Source organism: Molothrus ater, chromosome 21 (genome assembly GCF_012460135.2).
Source record: "Molothrus ater isolate BHLD 08-10-18 breed brown headed cowbird chromosome 21, BPBGC_Mater_1.1, whole genome shotgun sequence".
NCBI lineage: Eukaryota > Metazoa > Chordata > Aves > Passeriformes > Icteridae > Molothrus > Molothrus ater.
Genome location: NC_050498.2, coordinates 9,608,096 through 9,631,866, shown reverse-complemented (window position 1 = coordinate 9,631,866; position 23,771 = coordinate 9,608,096). Strand labels below are relative to the sequence as shown.

General features: G+C 42.7%; 1 protein-coding gene across 2 annotated transcripts in view; it reads right to left on the bottom strand.

Moving 5' to 3' along the window:
* Nucleotides 1-272: 272 nt before the first annotated feature.
* The window catches only part of USP32 (ubiquitin specific peptidase 32), a 64,391-nt gene continuing 40,892 nt past the window's right edge, over nucleotides 273-23,771 (bottom strand). Inside the window, exons 11-34 of one of the 2 annotated variants that reach the window (XM_036395013.2) lie at nucleotides 22,091-22,152; nucleotides 21,878-21,980; nucleotides 20,394-20,586; nucleotides 19,120-19,295; nucleotides 18,284-18,424; nucleotides 16,559-16,676; nucleotides 13,934-14,088; nucleotides 12,818-12,899; nucleotides 12,263-12,337; nucleotides 11,629-11,767; nucleotides 11,267-11,372; nucleotides 10,691-10,864; nucleotides 10,056-10,230; nucleotides 9,299-9,450; nucleotides 8,613-8,724; nucleotides 8,194-8,405; nucleotides 7,696-7,880; nucleotides 7,252-7,338; nucleotides 6,207-6,327; nucleotides 5,339-5,530; nucleotides 4,511-4,802; nucleotides 3,690-4,099; nucleotides 3,312-3,404; nucleotides 273-2,647 (exon numbers count right to left, since the gene is read on the bottom strand). In XM_036395013.2, coding sequence (XP_036250906.1) covers nucleotides 2,474-2,647; nucleotides 3,312-3,404; nucleotides 3,690-4,099; nucleotides 4,511-4,802; nucleotides 5,339-5,530; nucleotides 6,207-6,327; nucleotides 7,252-7,338; nucleotides 7,696-7,880; nucleotides 8,194-8,405; nucleotides 8,613-8,724; nucleotides 9,299-9,450; nucleotides 10,056-10,230; nucleotides 10,691-10,864; nucleotides 11,267-11,372; nucleotides 11,629-11,767; nucleotides 12,263-12,337; nucleotides 12,818-12,899; nucleotides 13,934-14,088; nucleotides 16,559-16,676; nucleotides 18,284-18,424; nucleotides 19,120-19,295; nucleotides 20,394-20,586; nucleotides 21,878-21,980; nucleotides 22,091-22,152 — 3,729 coding nt within the window. In that variant the 3' untranslated portion in view covers nucleotides 273-2,473. The remainder of the gene's footprint in view (nucleotides 2,648-3,311; nucleotides 3,405-3,689; nucleotides 4,100-4,510; nucleotides 4,803-5,338; nucleotides 5,531-6,206; nucleotides 6,328-7,251; nucleotides 7,339-7,695; nucleotides 7,881-8,193; nucleotides 8,406-8,612; nucleotides 8,725-9,298; nucleotides 9,451-10,055; nucleotides 10,231-10,690; nucleotides 10,865-11,266; nucleotides 11,373-11,628; nucleotides 11,768-12,262; nucleotides 12,338-12,817; nucleotides 12,900-13,933; nucleotides 14,089-16,558; nucleotides 16,677-18,283; nucleotides 18,425-19,119; nucleotides 19,296-20,393; nucleotides 20,587-21,877; nucleotides 21,981-22,090; nucleotides 22,153-23,771) is intronic. The other variant, XM_036395014.2, reaches the window with a different exon arrangement.

Sequence of the window (23,771 nt, the reverse complement as noted above, 5' to 3'; positions counted from 1 at the left end):
CCTGCACATCCTGTCCAAAGACACCAGAGCAAAGCCTTCCTGTACCTGAGGGATCACTTCGCTGCTGCCATGGATTGTTTTCAAGTAATAAGTGTTATTATCATCAACAAAATATCCAAGTTACCTTTGGTAAACAATGAAGAAGATGCAAAGAATTGCTGGATGCACGCCCATGCTTCAGCTTTTGGATTGACGAGGCATTTAAGCTTTATAGAAGCAGCACGGACACTTCAAAGCAGGAAAACAGTTATTAAAAATTATCTGACAAGAAGTGACACTTCATCTGCATCCACAGTATTTAATTTGTTTGAATAATATAGTTACAGATAAACAGGTTCACTCCATATACAATTACCAATACCTTTGTTTTAATACAGCTCATATTCCAGTACATCAACACTATTTTATTTACAAGGTATTTATGTACATTAACATCTTTCTAAAGTCAGTGCATTGTCAATAAGTTTTATACAATAATTTACAAAGTGAATGTAGTTAATAGTTAACTTAATAAATTTACTACTAATTCTTGAATTAATTTAATTTAAAAAATTAATTACAACCAATGTAACAAACACAGAAGATCAAATAACATTAGTAGATTGTGCTACCTGCTTAAATAAAACATTTTAAAGTAAATCAGTTGAAAATCTTTCACTTTTCATGGAGTTTGCGGAGGGAGGAGTAGACAAGTGGGCGTTGAAAAAGCTTCTAACCTAGAAATTCACTAGTCATGTTTGCTTCTCTTTAGGCTCAATGTTCAGACCACTTTCAAGATAAAAGACCATAGAGGATAAGGAGCAACACCTGACAGGTAAGACAAGACTCATTTTGGAGCAGATCTGCTGTCCCCAAAGAGGCACAACCTCCACGGCTGGCAGGGCTCTGCCTGAGCCAGACCAGCTGATAGCATTTCTGCCATGGACAAACCCCAGATCCTCCTGGAAGTGATAAACTGCTGAAGGTTTGGCATTCTTGTCAAACACCCCAAAATGAATCCAAACATTAATGGCAGAGAACCACGTGAGTAACAGTTTTGTTAGCGAAGGTACAAAAATCTAGAGAACTGGGAAGATGATGCATGACAAAATTAATAAGCTGCTTAAGCTCAGCTGAAGAACAAAAGGCCAAGAGAGTGAAAATTTTATCTTCATTCAGATATGCAAACAATTTAACACTGAAAATGTTTAAAGAAATGCCTGCTCAAAAAAAACCAACTCTCTTTTTTTCCAGTCTCTGCTAAGACTCAGTCACACTTCCCTTCATGCAAGAAGCCCCTTGAATTACAGAGCATGTTGCAAGGGCATGGAAAGCAAGTCTGGTTTAATTGCAACTATTTGCATAACCTGGTATAACAAACCAACAAACAAAAGATAATTTGAAAAGGCATTCAAATTTTGAAAACAAGAAACTGAGTTAGGAAACCAACAAAAAAAACCCCTCCATCTATGAATGCTACGACAGCTACCTGACAGCCACAGCTTCTTCCCTTGAAATACACAGTGGGTACTCACAGCCATTCACTCCAGAGCCCTTACAACAACAACAACAAAACCAAACAAACGTGGGTTTCAATTGAATCAGATGCATTTTCAAAAGTGCAAATTTCAAAAGCAACACCAGTCATGAAACATAAGCTCAAGCATCTCTCCTTCCAAAAGCTGGGAACGTTCTGTGCAATGTGCACATTTTAAGACACCGTGAGTGTAATCACAACTACTCTCTCCAACCTGAAGCTTCTTCTTGAGGCAGCTCAAAAAAGTTTGAGCCAGCACTCTTCAGGCAGAAAAGCCATTCCTGAAACATGTTGATCTGCACAGCCAACACGTGGAGAAAACACAAGTATAATAAACCATTCAAGTGTAGAAATTAATCTCTTCTCAAATGATGATTTGGTTGTGCTCCCAACATACAGAAAGAAAGCAACTGACACACATTAGTGGTGGCAAAACTGGAAATTTCTCTTCCCTATGGCAATAATTGGTTTCCATTTGTGCACTTTTCCTTCTCTTGCCTTCCCTGTTTTGCCAATAAAATGCAATAAAACTGCAGGAAAAAGGAGGTAGCAATATCATGTTGTCCAAAGACAACACTAGAAATTGTTTTTCCCCGTTACCTTAAACCTAACCAGAGCCTCGGGGGGTGTTAGAACAGTTGGTAAACTCTACACTACTCTGTTTAGCTCTTATTTGGATGTTTAATTTAGCTCTTATTTGGTCCTAGTTGGCTTTTCTCAAACCATTGGATTTAAAGGCCAGTGGCAGTCTCAGATGTCCAACATCAGAAACGTTTCGAGCATGTAGTGAGAAAACAGAACAAAACAATACTACTGGATATTAACTGCTTAACCAGGGGCTCTTTTTGTGCTTTCAGCTCACAGGGGACGATGACAACCACGAGCTGCTCTCTGGCTCAGCCAGGGCCTCCGCGGGGGCACACGCCAGGGTTCCTCCCCCAGCCCAGGAGCTCAGGCTCACTGCAGCACACAGTACTTCTTGTAGTCGGACTCGAAGTCCTCGTCCATGCTGCTCGTGTCTGCCATCTTCTTGCCATCGATCTTGGGCAGGAACTGGGCATAGTCCACCCCCTGCTGCTCGTAGAACAGAATGTAGGCAGAGTCCGTGTCGATCTCGTCCGGGTGCAACTCCTGACACAGGGAAAACACCCACAGAAACCCCATGGCATAACTGCTGCACTTCAAACACTCTCTGCTGCCCCTAAAAGGGTGTTTTTAACTGGGTGCAACAGGAGGAATCCCGTGTGCTGTCTGCCCTCTTTGTTATCTCGCTCCATGAATTACTTGGGAACTCTGACAGTTTTATAGTGATGAATGCAAATACTTAGAAGTGTCAGAGCTGAGTTATTCACCCATTGAATACAAACTGCTGCCATCATGGAAATATATTCCTGGCTTTCCATTCTTAGTCATTTTTACATCTTTGTACAAAACAAGCATCTTCCCTTAACTGTGGGAGCAGCTGATGAACAGATGTTACCTTGGAAAAAACCTCACCTACAATTTCAGCTAATAATTTTAATATTTATCTGGTGCAGCTTTGGAGATGCTCCTGATTTCAAACAGCAGCTCTCCACAAATGCTTGAGTTAGGGGAAGGTGTCCTTGCCCATGGCAGAGGAGTGGAATGGGATGAACTTTAAGGTTCCTTCCAATCCAAACCATTCTGTGATTCTAAAATTTCTTTAGCTAGAATTTCCGATTCTAAATTTATTCAGCTCTGGTTAATGAAGGCAAAAATAATTAGAAATAATTAGAATAACGATGTGAAATAATGAGGAAAAGAAGTGCTTTACCTTGCAGCTGCTGTCATTGTAGCAGTACCACTTGTTGTTCGGGTTTTTGGCATAAGTGACGTAATGACCCCCTCCCATAATTCCTGAATGGCACTGAGGAAAACGAAGAAGAAAAGAAATCCTGGATCAAACATCCAATAAACGATTCCCAATATCTGTTGTTCATTATCTGTGAGTGAGCCATCATGACATCAGCTGGAGCTGACTAACTTTACACACACAAGCAGAACCAATTAGCAGGCACATCATTCCTCCCCAGTTTCACAGCGACTTTACGGCGCTGACTTTTGTCCTCCTTCCCTACAGATCCCTGTGCTGGCACAAACCCAACAAAGGCATTTGCTTAGAGCAGTGTGCCCAGGAGAAGCAGCCACCTACTGAGATTGCATATAGGTTGTAGATGGGGTTGACCCAGACGTCGTCTCTGTCTCTTTGGTCGTCGGCGGTGTCGTCCTCGCTGTGGTTCTCGCCCTGCCCGTTGCTGAGCGAGCTCTGCTCCCACAGGTACCCGTTGGCCAGAGCCCCCTCGCCGTCCTGCCCGGGGTACAGCTCGCTCTGGCTGCCCCCCAGAGCCTGTCCTTTGGTCAGGGCATCGCCCTGCTCGTGCTCAGCACCGTTCTCCCTGCTTGCAGCCAGGTTTTCCTTGCTGCTGGACAGTTTGTTTTTCCCCAGCTGGGGCAGCCGCAGGCGCCCTTTGCCTCTCCCCAAAGTCCTTGGGCTGCTGTTGGGGCTGCTGTTTTTACTTGAGGGGCAGCTGGTTCCACTTTTCCTCCCCAAGGATGGAGATGCTAGGACAGAAAGCACAGAGATTACTGAGATGAGTACAAACACAGTTCAGATTTCTTTTTAAAGTGATTTTTTTTTTTGAATAACCAAACATTAAACCCCACTGTTTCACTGCAGCTCATGAGTAATATATAGAAATAAAACCCCATCTTTGTGCATACCTGAAAACTGAAATTAAATTCTTTTATGCAGAAGCACATGCCTCACTAACTCCAGCCCACTTACATAAGTACCAATATCTGTTGTCACTGAGCAACTTCTTAAATTTTCTTTCATTTTTTATGCTAAAGCTTCACTATGGAACATTTCCAAGTGTAGTGCTTTGGCAAAAAAAACCCCCCAAACATTTACAATTTGTACATAACATTTTTCCCCTCCAGCACAGAGTGGAATTTTCCCCAATCACACCCTACCTTTGACATTATTGAGGACAGAAGTGTTTAGGGAGGATGGACTCCTGTTCAGTGTGTCCCCTTCTCCTGCTGTGCCTGTGCTCTGCACATCTGCTTTCCTGCTGTCCCCTTGGCCAGGCCGTGCTTCAGGAAGGCTCTCGACCTGCAGGGTGAGCTGCTTCCTTTGGAAATGACTGGGATCCCTTTGTACCAAAAAGGCACTTGGGTCAAAGTTTTCTCTGGGAAATTTAACAATTTTCTGGGATTTTATCCAGCGGCCGTTAACAAACTGAAATCTTTTCAGGTGAATGATCTAAGGGGAAACGTGTAGAGAAAATTATTAAAGGGGGGCAATGACATCCCAGTGAGTAATTTTATTGTTCAAAGAGAGCTTTTCCCAAAACATACACATTTTATTCCAAGCTAGTAAAAATCATGCTCTGTGTGACAGTTTGGATTTTGGGATCGAGCTGGTAAAATATGAAACTAATATTTTCATGTGGAAATGATGGCAAAGGTGGCTTCAATTCGGTGATCAGCACTGTCTGTTTTGAAGAAGCTACCAAATGTGAAAAATAAGAACTGCAGGTGTCCCACAACCAGAGAGGAGATCTTGTCACCATCTGAGCATGAGCTGTCAGAGCAGCACAAACCACCACCATTTCCTGCAAGGCAGCAGCTAAAAACATTCTAAAGTATTTGAGGTTTGCTTTATTTGCCTGCAAACTCAGTCAGTGCCCCACCTGAGAACAAAGCAAATCATCTTATTCAGAGCAAAGCAACTTGGTAGATTTGGCAACAACGTGCTTTGGGTTTGCAGCTGAGGAGGAAAACGACACAAGATCCTACCAAAATAGGGGGAAGTCTCCAGAGATCCAGTTTTTTGGTGGCCAGACAGTGGGTCTTGCACTTGGAGCAGTAGTACATCTCATCCTCCCCCAGCTCCTCCTCGCTGGTGAAGGCTCTCAGGCAGCTGTCCAGGTTGATGGGCTCTGCCTGGGCTCGGCGGCTTTGCTCAACACTTTCATGTTCTTCCACGATCTGAAGGGAGAGAAAACTGTCTCTGACTTGGAAATGGAACACACACTGCTCAGAGGAGGGCTCTCCTCACAGCAGCGCAAATAACTTCGCTGGGTTGTTCAGAATTAAAGATAAAAACGAGATGTGGTTAAGTTTTAGCAGGGATTTCATTTCAGCTATGAAGAGGCAGATAAAAATAATTCACTGTTCTTATACTTGGGCTCTGCTTATAAATTATCCATAAAGCACAACTTTATAGATAAAACTCACAAATTGGAACAGTTATTCCAGATTCACCCAGCTACAGGCTCACCTTCAGATGTGTTTCGTTGGCTTAGTGAGGAAATAGGTTTACTTACTTATGCATAACTGTTTATAGTTACAGAAAATTTATCAAATTAAGATAGTTTGTAATGTATTATGTAATATATTATTATTATATCTTGACTAGCTTAAAAGCAATTCACAACAGACAGTAAATGCACTGCTGTGGTTCTTTAAAAGCTTCCCTTCCACACCATTAGACCCCATAAGAGGTCTCACATCAGGACATCGATTTCTCCAGAATCCTCTGCCCCACGATTGCTGCCTTTGGTTGAACAGGAAGGGACAAAAGCAGCATCACACAGCCCAGAAGGCTGCAGGGGTGATGTTTCAGAGGTGCTACCAAAGAACAAAGGCTCCTGCTGGCATTTACCCGTTCCTGTGAGGTCTGGTAGCGCAGGTGCAGCGCGGTGGGGTCCCAGTCCACAGCAATGTAGGCATTGCCCACACAGGCCCTGTCCTCTGAGCACTCAATCCTACAGCCACGGCAGAACCTGGAGCACAAATTGGCTGTGGTCAGTGCAGGCTCCAATCACTTCTGCATTTGTTCAGTTCTGCTCCTGTTTTGGCTCCTCTGCACCCTCCAAGCTCCAGGCCTTGCCTTCAGTGTGAGACATTTTCATGCAGCAACGCTCAGGGTTATTTGTGTTTTTAATGCAAAACCTCACCAGAGTGAGAAGGGGAAGCAGCTGGGTGAGCTCCACCATCTGCCTGCACATGATTCACTGGAAGGTGTCCCTGCCCATGGAAGGGTTGGAAGGGGATGATCTTTAAGGTCCCTTCCATTCCATTATGATCCAGCGCCGACCAAACCCAGCTACAACCCCAAAAAAACTCCACTGCTCTATCTCCACAAGTTATTTTCACTATGATAACTAATTCTAAGAGCTATAAAACACTTTTAAAAAAATTAGTTTGTGGCCTCAATACCTTCCAGCAGGGGTCTGGCATTTTCATCAGCAAATCTTTGTTTATGGGAAATTCCAAGCATCCTTCCAGGGTGTGTTTCCCATTGCCCATTTTAGATCTCACCCTTCAAAAGGCAAGGAACTCACAGGGGTAGATGAATTACATCTAAAAATTTGGGTTTGTGTGAATCCCCCCAGACCATGCAAGTCTGTGGACATCCAAGGCTGCACACAGACACAGAATATTGTAAGGGGTTAACAGGTGGTGGAAAATCTCATTTCTGTCTCCTAATTTAAAGTTTCTGTGGCAGCAGAACTTTCAGCTCTGCAAGTCATAAAAGCTGTGCTGCAGAGCAAGTCTGCCTGGAGAGAGTTCTGGTGAAATTACATTCCAGATTCTTATTGCTTGATATTACCTCTGAAGTCTGACATGTACCACAGACCCATTACCATAAATTACCTTTCTGCTGGAGTGATTCCCTGCTGTAAATGGAAAAAAGGACAATTTACCTGTACCATGGACACCAAGCACAAGAATTTCCATCCTTCTGAACTACCCTGAGGGTGAAGGGGTACTGATAGCCCATGCTGTCATCACTGCAACAGAGGAGAGCACAACATCAAACTGCAGCACTCTCACTGCCATTACCTCCCTTCACTGGCCTTGTTATGATTACTTAAAGAAAACCCTCAAAATGATGATTTTGGTTACAATTTACTATTAAAAGCTGCCTTTCCATGGCTTAAATTCATCAGATATAAATAATTATCAGTCACTGGATAAGAATGCAGCCAACATTTAAGTGCAGCCACATTTAACTGTACTAAAAAGAATTTAATTTTAATTACTGCCATTATTGTGAGAAAGCAAATGAACACAATTTTCAATCTTGCAAGCACGTGTAAGGGGCACTGTAGTGTAACTCAGAGGCAAGGCTGGGGTGCCCAACTCACCAGTCCTGTGCATGGTTACTGGCTTCCTGAGGAGGGAGGGGGCTGGCCAGCCTGGAAACCTGGATCCACACAGCATCATAGAGGTCCCTTTTCCGTGTGTGAACTGTGCAGGGAACAATCAAGGGCATCCCAAAGAGACTGGGCCTGTTCTTCTGAGATGAGAGAAAATACAGCTCTGTCCTCATCTGTGGGAGCAAAGGGAGGAGTCAGATGTGAAGGTGCATAAACTCACAGTGCAATAATCACCTGGATTGCTGGCCTTGTGACTTATTTCAGACCTTGGCAATTAAAATTAATCAATAATTGTATTTAAATGACCCTAATTCCAATATTAAATACTGCAAATTTCGATCACCAGCTTGAAAAACGTTTCTATCTTATGACACGATGGCGAGGTTATCTGACCACATCACACACAAACGTGTACAATTATCACGTGGACATTAAAGAAAATCTGCTTTTTTCCAAATGTCTTGCCAAGTGTGCAAGGCCACTGACCATTTTCCTGTGCACTGCAATGATGTAGCCTGTGCAGGGGCTGTCACACAGCGAGGGCACGTGGCCGTTGAGGGTCCAGCCGGGCGGGCTGCGCTCGGTCCCACATGGCACCACGGTGTTTGGCATCCCGTTGGGAATGAGGCTTGGCTTGGGGATGTCCCCGTTCATCAGGATGGGGGGGGCTCCGTTGGCTGATGGCCCAGTGGAGGTCTCTGCAGGCAGACAGATCAATTATCAATTAATTATCAATGATCCCAGCAGCCACAGCTGAGCAGGGTTTTTATCCCTTCCCTCCGCGTGGACGCCAAGCACAACCCGCACGTTCCTCTCTGTAATCCTCACTTGATGAGGAACTTCAGCGCTGAGCTTCTCCCCGGTGTGCAGCCCAAATGAGCAGGACAAGCAGGGTTTGGTCTCACCTGTCTGCACAGGGCTGGATGCTGAGGTGGGGGAGCCTGGGATGGGGATCTCAAACGCGCACAGGAAGCCGCTGACGGACAGACGGACCTTCTGGTTGTCCTGGGGGAAGTTCTTCAGGAGAGAGGGAAAGCTGCTCAGGCACTTGGACACCTTCATCTGGGACCAAAATGTGTTCTGTTCTTCTGCAAGCTGCGTTTATCAGCTCCTGCCTCCCTCCCTCCACCTTTCCAGGAGAATAAAGGAGCCCAAGCCCTCTGCAGGAGTTACCAGTGCTCTCTAATCACACCCAGAGCACCTCATTTCAAGCATTTTTAATCTACAGCAAAAAAATCCCCCTGGAAATACCCCCACACACTGTCAGCCAGCCATTACTTATGGTCCTGATGTCTTGACAGTGTTTAAACTCATCACAGCACCTTGAGATTTATCACCTCAAGATCATTTTTTCCCCTAAAAATATCATCAGCAATCAATTTTAATCTATTTACAGTAAGCCAAATTACTGTTTAAGAATGAAATAAAAGTTCATCTAGAGACATAACTAAGCTGATTTTTTACCATACTTTTAGTTAAATTATTTCACAGCTCTTGTAAGTAAAGTTTAAACGTTAAAAAAAAACAACAAAGAAGCCACAAAAGCACCCAAAGCATGTTGCAGCAATAATGAATCTTTTTTTCTTTTTACCTTTATGTTGGAGCTGTGCACCTCTGCAAGCAGAATCTGCTCTGGTTTGAGGCCACAGAGTTCACTCAGCTGCTTTTTCAAGCCTGTGTACTTCTCATCCATGTTCAATCTCAGCCCATATCGAACAGGAGTGGTACCATCTAATTTAATTACTTTAAAGGGGAAAAGAAACACCCTGGTCAGCAGCCCAGGCAGGTTTTAATGACAATAATACATTACAGCTCCCCACTTATTGGAAAATATTCTTTCCCAACTTGAACAGATGATTTATTTCATTGTCCCAGTCAATTTTTAAGGTCTGCAGGCAATGTCAGAAACATCTCTTGCTGCATAGGTAGTAAAAAATGGTTTCAGAATTTGTTTCACTTTTTAATCATCTTTCCTTTTGCCCCTTTTCCAGCAATCCACAGCTTCTTCAGAGCTCACTTCATGACCCATATTATGTTTTCCCCCCCAGACCCTGTTTTTCCTCTGGGCAGATTTAGGACAACCTGCACAAGAGAGGGAAGTTCTCAAAATTTCCATTCTAAAAAGATTTTATATTAAATCCTTCAATCAAGACTAAAAATGGGCCTTCCTTTTCTGTTTCTAAAGGTTTTATCTTGGTTTAACTGGGCTCCAATGGAAATTCTTGCAGTCTTATATCAAAATTACTCTATTATTCTAAATAAGTGGTAACACAAACAAAATTTGATGTTTTATAGCTGTTCCACTTATAGAGATTTTATTTGAGGAATGGCACATTTACACCACTCACCTGTAATTTCTAGGTGCATGTAGCTGTCCATTGGCAAAGGCAAGGATAAAAAATTAAAAGGGTCAAACCTAACACTTATATGCCCACAAGTTTTACATTTCACTTGTGACTTCAGCTGCCCATGAAATAAATCTACAACAATGGATCTGTTTCTTCTCAGATGGTTTTCCCAGGCCTGAAATGAAGCACAAAAAATAAAATACCAAGTTAGAACCTGGACACTATTTCATTGGTCTCCAAAGTTTCATTGGCCTATGGGAGTCAAAGTATTTCAACAAAAGTTATTTCCTAATTTCTAATAAATAGGAGCTATTTAATCACAGTAAAGTTCTCAACACAATAATCAAGGTATGAGACAATTTAACATTTCTGAGGGGATCATCAGGCATCTTGAAATATTTTGATACTCCTTAATTTTGAGTTGTTCAAAACTGTTGTATCATCTTCATAATTTTATTACAACAATTAAAACTAATTTTCAGCTCAAAGGTGAAATTATCTCTGTATATCACAGCTCTGACAAGATCCAAAAGGTGCTAGTCCCAAAGGCAGCCTCATCAATGATTTCTCAGCTTAGTACTGTGAGGAAAACAAAAAACACACAAAAACCCCAAAGGCAGAGATTGAAGCCCCACCTCTGCTGCCACCTCCCAGTCTGGCCGCCCATCACTGTCCTTCAGCTCCACATATGGCTTATCATGAACTCTGTTCAAGTCCTCGTGGAGCCCATCCAGGAGAAAAGCCAGAAGCTCCTGGGAGTCTTGCTGTTGAAAGCCATTAAATCTTGGAGCATATTTTGCTATTGTCCACTATAAAAACAAAAAAAAACCAGCAGAAATTTAATATCATGTAAAAAATGTAAAAATAAATCAAAATATTAGATTGTAGATGAGATATGTCAATGAACACAAATTCAATTGCCAAGAGCTGAAGGGAGCCCCTTTGCTTTCAGAACAAAAGCTCATTTACAGGTAAATGCATCACATTTTGTACCTAAAAAGGGCTATAAAAGCCACTTCTCATGGCACAACTTGTGTCATACCACATAACTCCTTTACAACCACAAATTCCACCAGGTCTGATGAACACTGGCTCCTTCTAGGGACAACTCTGAGTGTCCAAACTGCTGCAATACAGGTAACACCAGGAAAAAGCGCATTGGATTTCTGCTTTTCCATGAAATCCTTGTTTTCCACCCCAGAAAAACTCACCCTCAGCTTTAAGGGGGCTATGTTCTTCTGGGTGCCACTCCACAGCTCCTGCACCAAATCCCCATAGCACTTGGCCATGTGTCCTTTCATTCCTATGGGATTTGTCCTGGAAATCACAAAGGAATTAATACCAGACTCAAGTGTACCCACAGCTCAAGGCTGGAGCTGAAGGAGGAAGCAGAAAAGCTTCCTGCTCCCAGCAACGAGAGGTTGTGTTCCCATGCCTCTACACTAGTATCTGCTGCAGAGCTGCTAACACTGAATTTAAATCGTTCCTTCCCACTGAATTGCAGCTTGCAGAGGCAGCCAGCCCTGAATAAATGTCCAGCAGCCCAAGTGCCACTGCTCTCCCCCAGCATTACCTGTTCAGCTCGTAGAGATGCCTCCCTGAGATGAAGTACCGGGTCAGGGGCTGCGTGTTGCTGACACACTGGATGCTGGAGTTCATGAAGCACGTGTTCCCCAGGTTGCTCAGGCCTGTAGCACCCTTCTCAGTAGGAACTGAGCAAAAAAACCATCATTGGAGCAGTTGTGCAGATGAGAAGATTCAGAATGTTGTAGCAGCATCTTGTCCCAGTAAGCAGTTTAATGGAACCTGCTCCCGGTTATGACACTCCTTGGATGCAGCAGATGTTTAAAATATCTGCTCTCTCTCAACTCTGCCTCACAGAAATTGAGGATTTTGTTGATCTGATCCACCACAGACAGCAGTGCAACCCATACAGAATATTTACAGGTAATTATGGTACTGAAAAATCTGGGTTTGTTTGTTAAAATCTTCATTATTCCTTGCTTTAACAAAATCCAAGGGAATAAACAAAAAATCCCACCCTCCCACATTTCCAGCACTTAAGTTCATACAAAGGCCAAGCAAAGCAGCATAAAAGACTTCACCCAATGTTAACAGGACTTGTGTTTAAAAGGATTGTTTCACATTTCAACTGGTTTTTGGATTTTTCTTCTCATCATAATCCAGTGACTCTGTGAGAGACTCACCTTTGTGTCTGTCAATTTTGCTGCTGTTTGCTATAAAAGACATCTCTTCTGGCCAGCTCATGTCTTTGTTTCGAACTAGAAAAGGACATGAAAAGGGGCTTTTAAAAATTGTTACTTACTCCAGAGAGCTTACACAGCTGAAGAGGTTTAATTAAAATTTTCTAATATTTGGGATTAGAAATGTGCTTACTTCTAGCTATTATTTTTGCTAGTTTTCATTTCAATGTTTCTAATCATTATTGGAACTCATTCTAACACTGGCATCCCTCCAACCACACCAGTAGCATCTTCAGGAAGCAGCCTTGGGATTGCTTTTGCTCTTGAATAGCAAATTTTCCAGTGCTTATTCTAACTCTCAATAAAGATCCACCAGCTCTGAACAAATCAGTTCATGAGCCACCGTTATTATTTTGTGTTGTTGCAAACCAACAAAGTATTTCAAAACAGTGACAAAATACATGCAAACTTCCCTGAATTAGCTTTGCCACCACCTCCCCACAGGTTCCCTCTACAAACCTCTATTTTTAGAAGAACAGTCAATTATCCTTTTCATACCTTCTATTACTAAATGCTGCTCATCTTGGATTTTAAGGTATTCCAGTCTGTGATCTTCATCGTCCAGCAAAGTGAGATAGTTCTGCAGGAGAAGAAAACACATCATAGAATTAGAGTTGTGCAGGAACTGAGGATCCTCTGCAGGAACTGAGGATCCTCTGCAGGACTGAGGATCCTCTGCATGGACTGAAAGGATCCTGTACACTCTGAGGATCCTCTGCATGTACTGAAAGGATCATCTACATGAACTGAGGATCCTCTACAGGCACTGAAAGGATCCTCTGCATGGACTGAGGATCATCTGCATGAACTGAAAGGATCCTGTACACTCTGAGGATCCTCTGCATGTACTAAAAGGATCATCTACATGAACTGAGGATCCTCTGCATGTACTAAAAGGATCATCTACATGAACTGAAAGGATCCTCTATATGTACTGAAAGGATCATCTACATGAACTGAAAGGATCCTCTACAGGTACTGAAAGGATCCTGAAAGTGTAGAGGATCCTTCACATCTACTGAAAGGATCCTCCACATCTACTGAAAGGATCCTCTACACTCTCAGGATCCTCCACATCTCCTGAAAGGATCCTCTACACTCTCAGGATCCTCCACATCTCCTGAAAGGATCCCTACACTCTCAGGATCCTCCACATCTCCTGAAAGGATCCTCTACACTCTCAGGATCCTCCACATCTCCTGAAAGGATCCTCTACACTCTCAGGATCCTCCACATCTCCTGAAAGGATCCTCTACACTCTCAGGATCCTCCACACTCCTGAAAGGATCCTCTACACTCTCAGGATCCTCCACATCTCCTGAAAGGATCCTCTACACTCTCAGGATCCTCCACATCTCCTGAAAGGATCCTCTACACTCTCAGGATCCTCCACATCTCCTGAAAGGATCCTCTACACTCTCAGGATCCTCTCACCTCCAATGGGAATTAAAGCACAAAACCCTCTGAAAAACAAACAGCAAGAGCCTTTAACTGTAAAGGACCTTTCTGGCCGCTTTCATTTCTCGGTGTATGTGCAGTTGGTCGATTCTGGAGAGGAATAAGAGCACACAGAACAGAAGCCAAGCCCCAGGGCAGGCAGAGGAGCAGGGTTACCTCGCTGTTGTAGAGCCAGAGGCGCATGTCCTCCTCCTTGATGCGCAGCCTCTGGGACAGGTACTCGTGGATCTCCTTGATGGTCTGCATGCGGCTGAAGCAGCCAGTGTAAGCCAGAACCCTCTTCAGAGGGGCGTTGGGGGAAGGGACATTGCCTGCATTCACAGGGGACAGCAGGAAAGGAGGCTGCATTTACCCACAGCTCAGATCTACAACTGTACACTGAATATACTCTGCAAAAAGTGTTATAGGCTCGTAGTGTTTAGCAGGTAGGTGTAAAAGTGGTTGTTACTGACCCTTTGGGACAACAGATTTGCTGTCACAAAACAGGTAAAATACCTCCCCTTCTTAGCAAAACCTATTAGAAAATTGCTTCTCTGAGACTCTCATAGGAAATAAAAAAATTTGACAGAGTTTTACAAGTTTTCACAATTCTTTTTGTCTCTTAAAGACACAGTATGAGAGGCAAAAGGAATTTTCAAAATAAAGGACTTGAAAATTTCATTAGGATTTCCTTTTTGAGAGAATGTTATAAGTAAAATATAAGGTACAAAAACCAGTTGGGACTATTTTTGGGAGTAGCATGACTTTGCTCCAGCTCTTCTGTGGGCATGAATGCTGATCTGGACACATCAAATCAGCCTGGCAGCTCAAAACAGAAGTACTCATAATAACTAAATTTCTTAAAAACAAAATTCCTCAAAACATTCTGTGAAGACACCTGGGATTTCCACCAAAATTTCTCAACAAGCTCACACTTGCAACAACAAATTAATTGGTCGAGATTGTTGCTCTTTCTAATGGGAGCTCATCTTTAAATTCAAGATTTGCACGAGAGATGAGACCAACTTTAAAGAGGGGGGTTTCTTTTGAGCTTTTTTGTTTAAAATTCAGAAGTTCCCCACTGCTTGCAAACATGAAAAGCTTTTTATTATCCAGCCCAACCCAAACTGGGCAACTGCAATACTTAAGTAGCCTGAGGAGTGACACAATTCTATTTTCAGTGTTAAAAGATTACAATAAAATAAAAAGTACAACATGAAAAGGGTGCAGTATTACATTATCACATGCAATTTGACAAGAGAGTAAATGATACCTTATAAATCAGCAAAGCATCAATCTGGCTTCAGTGTATCAAGCAAAGTACTCAGGTTTTTTTAAAAGAAAACAACATTTTCTGAGATTAGGGATCAGAGGATTAGTTGTAAGATTACAGCAAGAAAGCACTTGAGAACTCCACAAGATTAATAACAGATTGGACAATCAAATTAGTGCAGTGCAAAGTAATTCCAAATCAAGATCAAATTTGGCACGTGAGAAGATCCTGTTCATTGGAATTTGGGGTTTTAGGATGTCCAAACAAAGCAGTTTCCATTGGATTAGGTAGGGAGGAAAGCTGAGTTTGGGCAGAGCAGTTTGTGCAGCACAGCTCGATGGCACAGGCAGGGCTGAGACCCTCCCAAAGCAGTGGAAAACTGAGCCCCAGGGTTCTCCCCACACCCTGGCTCTGCCAAGGCTGAAGGATTGGGTTGACTTCTCAGCAGTCTCATTCTTGGACGTGCTACTGTGGGTGCAAATGTGTGTCCAAAGGTGAGTGCAGGGGTTCCTTTCAGCCTCTTGAGTGAGGCAAACTGGGAACTGGAGACAATTCCTGCAACACCTCAGCTGAAATGCGAAGCCACAACCTAAAGATTACTCTTGTACCATCTTTTGGTGAGCATTACCACCACAATTATGACAAATAGATTTTAGCTGGGTGTTTATACTTTGTATTTAATTGTCCTCTTGAACTACATCAAATAATAGTCTTCATATTCCATTCATTTCATCGCTCTCTAAAGAGCATTAAATAATTTTGGGCATCAAAGCTCAGCTGCCCAAGTAACTCAGAAGCATTTGGCTGAGCATTAATTGAATTTATTGTGCCACTGCACGATCAGAGAGGCACAGAGGCACCTATTCCATGGCTACAGCAATCACTCCCAAAATGGGAGTGCCCAGCTCTGGTTCTCCTGATCAGTTCAGCTTCTGCAGTGCTCAATTCTCACCCTCAACTCACCCATAAACATGGCAATCAACAGATTTCCCTGCAAGTGCTCCCTGCTGCCCTTTCCTTGAGGAGAGAGCAGGGAAAGCTCTGCAAATGCTCCCTGGAAACTTTTCCCTTGAGGAGAGGGCAGGGGAAAGCCCTGCAAGTGCTCTCTGCACCTTTTTCCTTGAGGAGAGGGCAGGGGAAAGCCCTACAAGTGCTCCCTGCACCTTTTCCCTCAAGGGGAGCCCTACAAGTGCTCCCTGCACCTTTTCCCTTGAGGAGAGGGCAGGGGAAAGCCCTACAAGTGCTCTCTGCACCTTTTCCCTCGAGGGCAGCCCTGCAAGTGCTCTCTGCACCTTTTCCCTCAAGGGGAGCCCTGCAAGTGCTCCCTGCACCTTTTCCCTCGAGGGCAGCCCTGGATGCTCCCGAGCGCCGACTGTGCCGCAGGGCGATCGAGCTGGAGCACAAGCACAGCACAGGAAGCTCCCCCAGCCTGGGCTGGCCTAGAAACTGCACAGGGGATGGTGGTTCTTGCTGCATTCTTAAGTTACCTCTGGGCAAATGCTGAGGGAACATTCTGAGGCTCATCATACCCATATTGACCCAGACGTTGGACTGCTGGGTGCGCGTGGCCGGCTGCTGCCGCAGGAACAGCAGGTACCGAGGGAACAGCTCCAGCTCTGGCACGTTGGTCTTGCTGTTCTTGATCACCTGCAGAACATGTGAGGAACATTGCAGAGACTCACCTTGCAAGCGTGGAGGGAATAGCAATAGGAACAGGAGTGATTGGTTCATTAAAAAGTGGTTAATTATTAAAAAGCCAAACTCTTTAATGAGGAGACAAAAAATCCGAACTACTCGTGGGGTTTTAGGCAAATATCCCCAGGAATGACAATTTCCTGATTCCTAAGCACTTTTTGGAGCTTATTAGCTGCAGGTTGTCAAAAGCAAACACCTTATTTAGTGCAGCATCACTCTCTGCACCACACCACGGAAAGAATATTTTTATAATTCCTGCAATACATGTGAATCCACAATGAACCTCATTAATTCCACTCAGTGTATAATACTTGCACATAAAAGTTTCACAGCTGTTCAAAGAACTGACAAATGCAGGATAAGACATTTGGTCTGAACTTTGTGAAGCACAGGATTGACTTAGAGCCTTCATATTGTACAAACAGGCTGCAACCCCCTTTTGTTGCATTTTGCTGCCTTGACAGAAAAGCTGAAATTACCCCAAAACATATTTTGCAGCTTTTCAGCCACCATTTCTACAAAGATTTTGCCACTTAGATCTGTCCAAATATACAACCAGAAATGGAAGGAACGTTCAGTCTTTTTGTGACCATGTGAAGCAGAAGAAAACGGCTCAAGCTGTGAGAAGGAACGTACCACACTCAAGTGCCACAGTATTCAACTTCAGCTACAACAAAAACAGTGATGATGACATTTTCTGAGGGGGAAAAAAGCACATTACTTTGTGTATAAAGTGATGTGGCCTTTTCTGGATCATGAAAGGTGTTTGTTTCCATGGAGAATGTGTGGGAGGAGGTAAGAAGCCAGTGATTTTTCCCTGTAAAATAATTGTCTGCACTAGAGCCAACAGACCAAATTGTCGAAAATATAGAGATAATCCTCTCCCATCTGTGACACTGAATGTTTGTGACATCAGCCACCAAGAACCTATTGCTACCAGCACAAAAACCCTCTCATATCCTTTTTTAAAGTGCATCTCCTACAAGGGACTGCCTGGCACAGGACAAACCAAGCACTCTGTGGAATAAATACGCTCAAGAGAAATTGAAGAAAAAGTTCCCAACATTCCCAGGTGCTGCTGAGCAGCCATTCTGACAGAGGAGGGTCCTGGCCTCACCCATTGCCAGCTGCTTTTGAGCTCTTCCCAAACCCTGCACGTTGTGTTTGTGATGCTGAACCTGAAGGAGCAATTGTTGCCTTCCCCCCACTTGATGAAACTGTTAGACAGAACAGGTTTTCAGAGCTGCAGCTGTCCCACTTTTCCTTTTATACCTTTTTACCTCTATCTCAGCCTTGAAGATGGGAGTTTGGATGCCAAGCCTTTTAAACTGACCTCAGGCTTAGTTCTGTGTGCTTTAGCAAGCCCTGCTGCCAGAGCCCTGGCACTGGGATTGTGCTGCAATCTCCTGCTAAACAGCCACAACTTTCCACCCAGGGCCAGCCTGGAGGCTGCTTTGCCCAGTTTGCTCTTCCAGACACAGGATGAAGTGGGAGATGGTTGTAGGAGGTTACCTCTGGACAAACCTGCTTGTTAAAAAGTGTCCAAAATCACAACTCACCGGCCTGGGCAAGGACAGGTTTGCTCCATACCAGTGGTAAAGTGCTCTCCAAACTGGCTCTGGCACCATGACATAGTCCTTTCCTTCCACCAGCTGTGGAGATCTCTTCAGCCTTCCACCCTCCATGGTTAATGATGCAGCCTTTAAAAAAAAAGGGCTTTTGTCACATCTCAAGGGGAGAAATGAGTACATGGCCACAGTGATTTTAGTTCATGAACACTGAACACTCTTTAATTATTAAAAGGCTTCTAAGTAACAATTAGCAGCTGCTTTTCACACTGAGAGATGGTGGTTAAATATAACAGTAATTAACGTTCAAGTCTCATTATTTACTGGTTCTCTAAAAGCTTGTGCAGTATAAAATTCATGTGTTTTGCTCTTGTGTCACCTACTCCAACAACTCTGAATAGAAAAATCCCAGCTCTGCTCAGCACTGATGCTGCTGCTCTGTTTCATGTTCTGTTTGCACCCATACTGCACAAACTATCAGCTTTGTTTTACTATCTTGTTATGCAGCAGCAGTGAATTCATATTTAGATGGAAATGCTGAAGTGTTTGATTATCAAAGTATTTTACATTTAATGCTGCAAGCTGTCTTTTCATAAATACCTTCCCAATTGTAAGAATATTTTGAACATTTCTTTTCTCACAAAACACAAGAGGAGCTGTAGAAGCAGAACACAATTTTTCCCACTTAGAGTAAGAAACCTCAATTTTGCTGTGTGACAGAGCAGCACTGATCCAGAATTAAGCTGAAAAAACCAACATAGAAAAGCTGTGATAAAAGAGAGCTAAACTGTGCTTTTCCTCTCCTGCCATGCCTTGGGTGCCTTTACCTTGACTGGCTCCTGGGTCACCAGAGGCTGGTTATCAATAGCTCCTGGTTTCTGGGGGTTCAGCTGGAGCAGAGCGTTCCCATTGGACCCCAGAAAACACTGGTTGTTATTGTCTGAAGTGTTGTGCTGCCTTGCAAAGCTCACCTCAGAGCCTGGGCTGCCAGGGTACAGAGTATCTGAGCACAAAGCAGGAGAAGAAACAGTAATAATTAGAAATAATTCACTTCCTGATCCCATAAACCACAAAGGAATGAGTTACACTCTCGTATCCTTGTTCTAAAAAATATCAAGTTTGCTGCCCTTCCTCCTGCAGCAAGACATGCAACTCTTCCACCTCCAGAGGGACAAATCTGGTGTATCTCAGAAAGGGATTTATGATTTTATATTGTATTTTATATATTTTACATCATGATTACACAAACACAGCTCTTTGCATGAGCAAATGTGAGTATTTTGTTATCTGGATGTTTGAATGTCAAACTCCTGAAAAACTCACATACAGAACTGAAGATAAACCCAATAATGGCTTGATTTATTTTTCCTTGAAAAGGCAAATGATTCTTATAGAAGCTGCTTTGGTCATGCAGAACTAAATGGAAATTTCAATTAAAATAAAAATAAAATTACAGAACCTCTGTCTCTCTACCCTTTGTTTCCCCCAACCCCTATACCCAAAATCATCACAGTAATTTACCTAATTTCAATTGAAGTTAAGATTTTAAAATATCAGATGCAACCTTACAAGAAAAAAAATCCCCAATTCTCACAAGAACTCCTTGGATATCAGGACTAAAATCTCTTCTTTCACAAAGATGGCTCTTAGGATCTGCACAAACTCATTCAAATTTCAATCACATGCCCTGTAAAAGTACAACTGTGCTTTTCCTCATGGATTTTTGCTGTTTCTTCCCTTTTTACTATCATTGCATGGCAGAGTATAGGATCAACCAGCTTAAAACAACTTAATGTGAAAGTGGGGGGAAAAATCCACTGAGAAAATAAACCATAGGACAAAAAAATACCTTGAAAATAATTCTGGAAATGAATCCCAACATAACAGATGAACTGCTGTCAAACAAGACTTTGTGTTTCGCCACCACAGACTACAAAATCCTAAAAAAAAATCCTAAAAAATTTTTTTTAAAAATCCTAAAAAAATCCTAAACCCCCTGCAATGCAAGCTGTGCTCTGTCTCTGGCTGGAGGGGTCCATGCAGTGTGCAGTTTTCCCAAAAGCTGTTCTACATTAAACCTCCAAGGAAATAAGATGCTTACTGCTGCTGGTGGACTCTGAGGCTTCTGAGGCAGTGGAAATATTATCTGAAAACTTTTCTTCTGGAGCACTGAAGTCATTAAGACCTCCCATTTTGTCTTCTCCCTGTTCTGGGGTATTGGCTGCAGCAGCTACCAGGGGATTCTTACCTCCACTCAAGACAGATGAAGGCTCTATCACAACTGGGTTTGCATCCTGGAGGTGGGAAGAAACACAAAAGTTAATTCTGAGCCAAGGTCAAAGGTGTGTCAGTCAAACCAGCCACCTAAAATTCTCACTTCTGTGACTGCTCTTGCACATCACAAGATTTGCTGATGGAAAATGCTTTCTACGTGTGCTAATAAAAAACCAGCAGAAATTCATTCCCAAAATTTTTAAAACAATCAAATAAACCATCCTGCACAGAGTCAGAATTCCAAAGTTATTTTCCCTACCTAGATACATAAAAACATACCTGGTTTTAAACAGCTGTAATTACAGACTGTAAATACTTAAGACTTGAAGTTCATGTGGTTACATGAGAACAGCAAGCACAACAAAAACCACATTTTTTTTTCCCCTCAAACCTGCAGCATTTTCACAGAAATTCTGGTGGATTTTGATTTTTGCTTGAGAAGTGCAGTGAGGAATGGCCTTGTGCCATTATGCAAAGGATTAGGGAGAAAATCCTGTGCACCTCTGAGCACTGACACCAGGCCAAGGATCAAATTACCTGGCATTTCTGGCATCTCAGCCCTCATTTGGCCAATTCATTGTGCACAAAGAATGATGGTTTTACAAGGGAAGTTAATGCACACATTGCAGTGTTCTGAGTACTTTCAGCTATTTGTTTTTATAAAACAAATCAAGTACTTATGTGATTACTTATGGAGTATAAAAACTCTTTTGAGAGGTTTATTTCACTTGTTTAGCCTGCAAATAATATTTATCTCCAATTACGTTTTATTAAATATTCTGTATTTTGTACATTTCAATGGTGCTTTAGCTTAAATATTTTAATTAAAGGGTATTAAAGAGCACCCTGTATCTAAAAAGTTTTAGTAGGACTCCTTTGATTGGGTATTAGGCTATTTTTTGTCATTGCCTCTAAAGCAAATTATAGCAATTTCCTCCTCTGTTCAGAAAATTCAGAGTGTATTTGTGGCTCAAGCCAAGTCAAAGCCAAAGTGGGCAGCTTCATTATCAAATGGATCAGAAAATGTGAAATAAATGCTCCTGTGAGCATGGTTTTTATTCAAAAATAATCTTAAGATGCAGGAATGATGAAAGAGATGAGAATTTAATGAAATTACAGTGCAAAGCTTCCCACATAACAATGATTCAGCAGAACAATTATTTTCCACCAAGAGAAGGAGATGCTCAATTCTGAGCATTATTGGTTCAGCAGTCATTTCCTCCACACTGTTTTTTTTCCATCAGCACATTCAGAAAGACAAGAAATCACTTCTTCAGTATAGATTATTGTTATTATTATTATTTTACTTACATATTTGACATATTCTTTCCACTGGTGCCACCAGGGCATAGCAATGAGAAACCAGTTGTGCCCTGGCTGGAGGCCATACCTGCTTTCTCTTTCCAACCAGCCTCTGCACAGAGAGAATGGGAATTTTTAGCACAAACAGGGAATTTCCAGATCTTTTGAAAATACTCCAAGGTGGATCTGCAAGGCATTTATGCTCCTGAGCCAAGCACACACCTAATAATCTGTCCTTCCTCCTCTGGGGTGGCAGGTCGCAGTCCCAGAACGATGTGACACACCTGGGAAAAGAAAGAAATTCTTATTAACAGGCAAATAAAAGCAAATAAACAACTCAGATGAGACTTTTCATCATTTTATAACGGAGCAGGATTATTTAAGATGGAATAAATCACTAACAAAACCAACTTTGGAGCTGTGAGATGCCCTCCTTGCTCCCACTGTTAAGAGAAAGGCACCAAGAATGTCAAATGCCCCAAGACAAATGCTGAGGTGAAGAGAAAACCAGTTCCCATTATTTCAGGCTGTGCCAGATGCCAGGACTGCAGTGGATCAGATACACAAACCAGGGGTGTGCTGGGGACAGGGAGGGAGGAACTGGGAGAGTGCAAGTGGTTGGAAGAGGGTGAACTCAAAGTTAAAAAGGAATTGAAAAGGAAGAAAGTGGGAATGAGTGGTTCTAGATGGGAATGAAAGGGAAACAAGCACTGGAGAGGCTGAGGGAGAACTTCAGAGCAGAGCAACCAACCCAAACCCCAGCCAGAAGCACTCTGCAAAGTGCAGGCCATGCTCTGGGTGGCTGGGGCTACTTTTCTTTCTCTTTTCTCAATTCAGCTTTGAAGTGCACTCGAAGGAAAGGCCCCATCTCCTGGGCAGCTGCCTGGGATTCATTCCCAGTACAAACCAGTGTCAGATGGCTCCTGTTTCACCCCTGTCCAGTAGAGCTGGACAGGAGGAGAGGAGGGAAGGGCTCCTCAGGAGGCTGCCAGGGAGCAGGGGCAGCTCCCAGATGGTTTTGCTGCTCCCCCCATGATTTACAGCCTTCTCCTCATGTCTCTTTTGAGGCTATCAATTTGTATCTCAGCTGGAGATTTCTAATCACTGCTAAGATGTCTTATTTAAATTTATATTACAGTGAGAGAGACCATTTCACATTCTGAATGAAACAAAGGCCATTAGCCAGGGGGTAGCAACAGATTTTCCAGCACACACAACACAGCTGGGCCTGGTGTTTCTTTGTAAATTTGTGTAGTAAAATGAGATTCTTCAGATAAACCAAGCCCTCTGCAAACAAACCCATTTGTTGACAAGCTTTCCACTCAGAATATTTGGCTTTTCTGTCTGCAGATGAGGGACATGACACCTCAAATAAATGCCCAGATAAATCAATGGCAGACTCTGCCCTGTGCTTTACGTGATAAAGTTATCAAAAAAAAAAAAAAATTTGAAATTAACATCTAAAATGAAAACACAGCAGCTATGCCAGGAGAAAAAACCATTGTAAATGAGACTTCCAGTGAGCAATGTGCAACATTGGTGATGTGTAATCAGCATTAGGACAGATTTATTACATCTTCATTCATTCTTTATCAAGATTGCAGGGATATTTGTTAGTTCATCAATATTTAGTTATGAGGGGATATTTGATGCCAGACAGGCCAAAAATAAAGACAGCCCTTCTGGAGAAGGTTGCAACTTCAGCAAACTTGATGTAATTAGAGATAAAATGAATTTGAAGAACTTTCTGGTGTTATTCTTTCCAGCTGTGGTGTAGCTGGTGGCCTCAGGATACCCTCACTCAGTCACCCTGAAGCTCTTGGGAAAGTATCATTCAAAATGCAATTTATAAAGTAGTCACAGGCCAATTAGGATTATTATTATTATTATTATTTAAACTCCA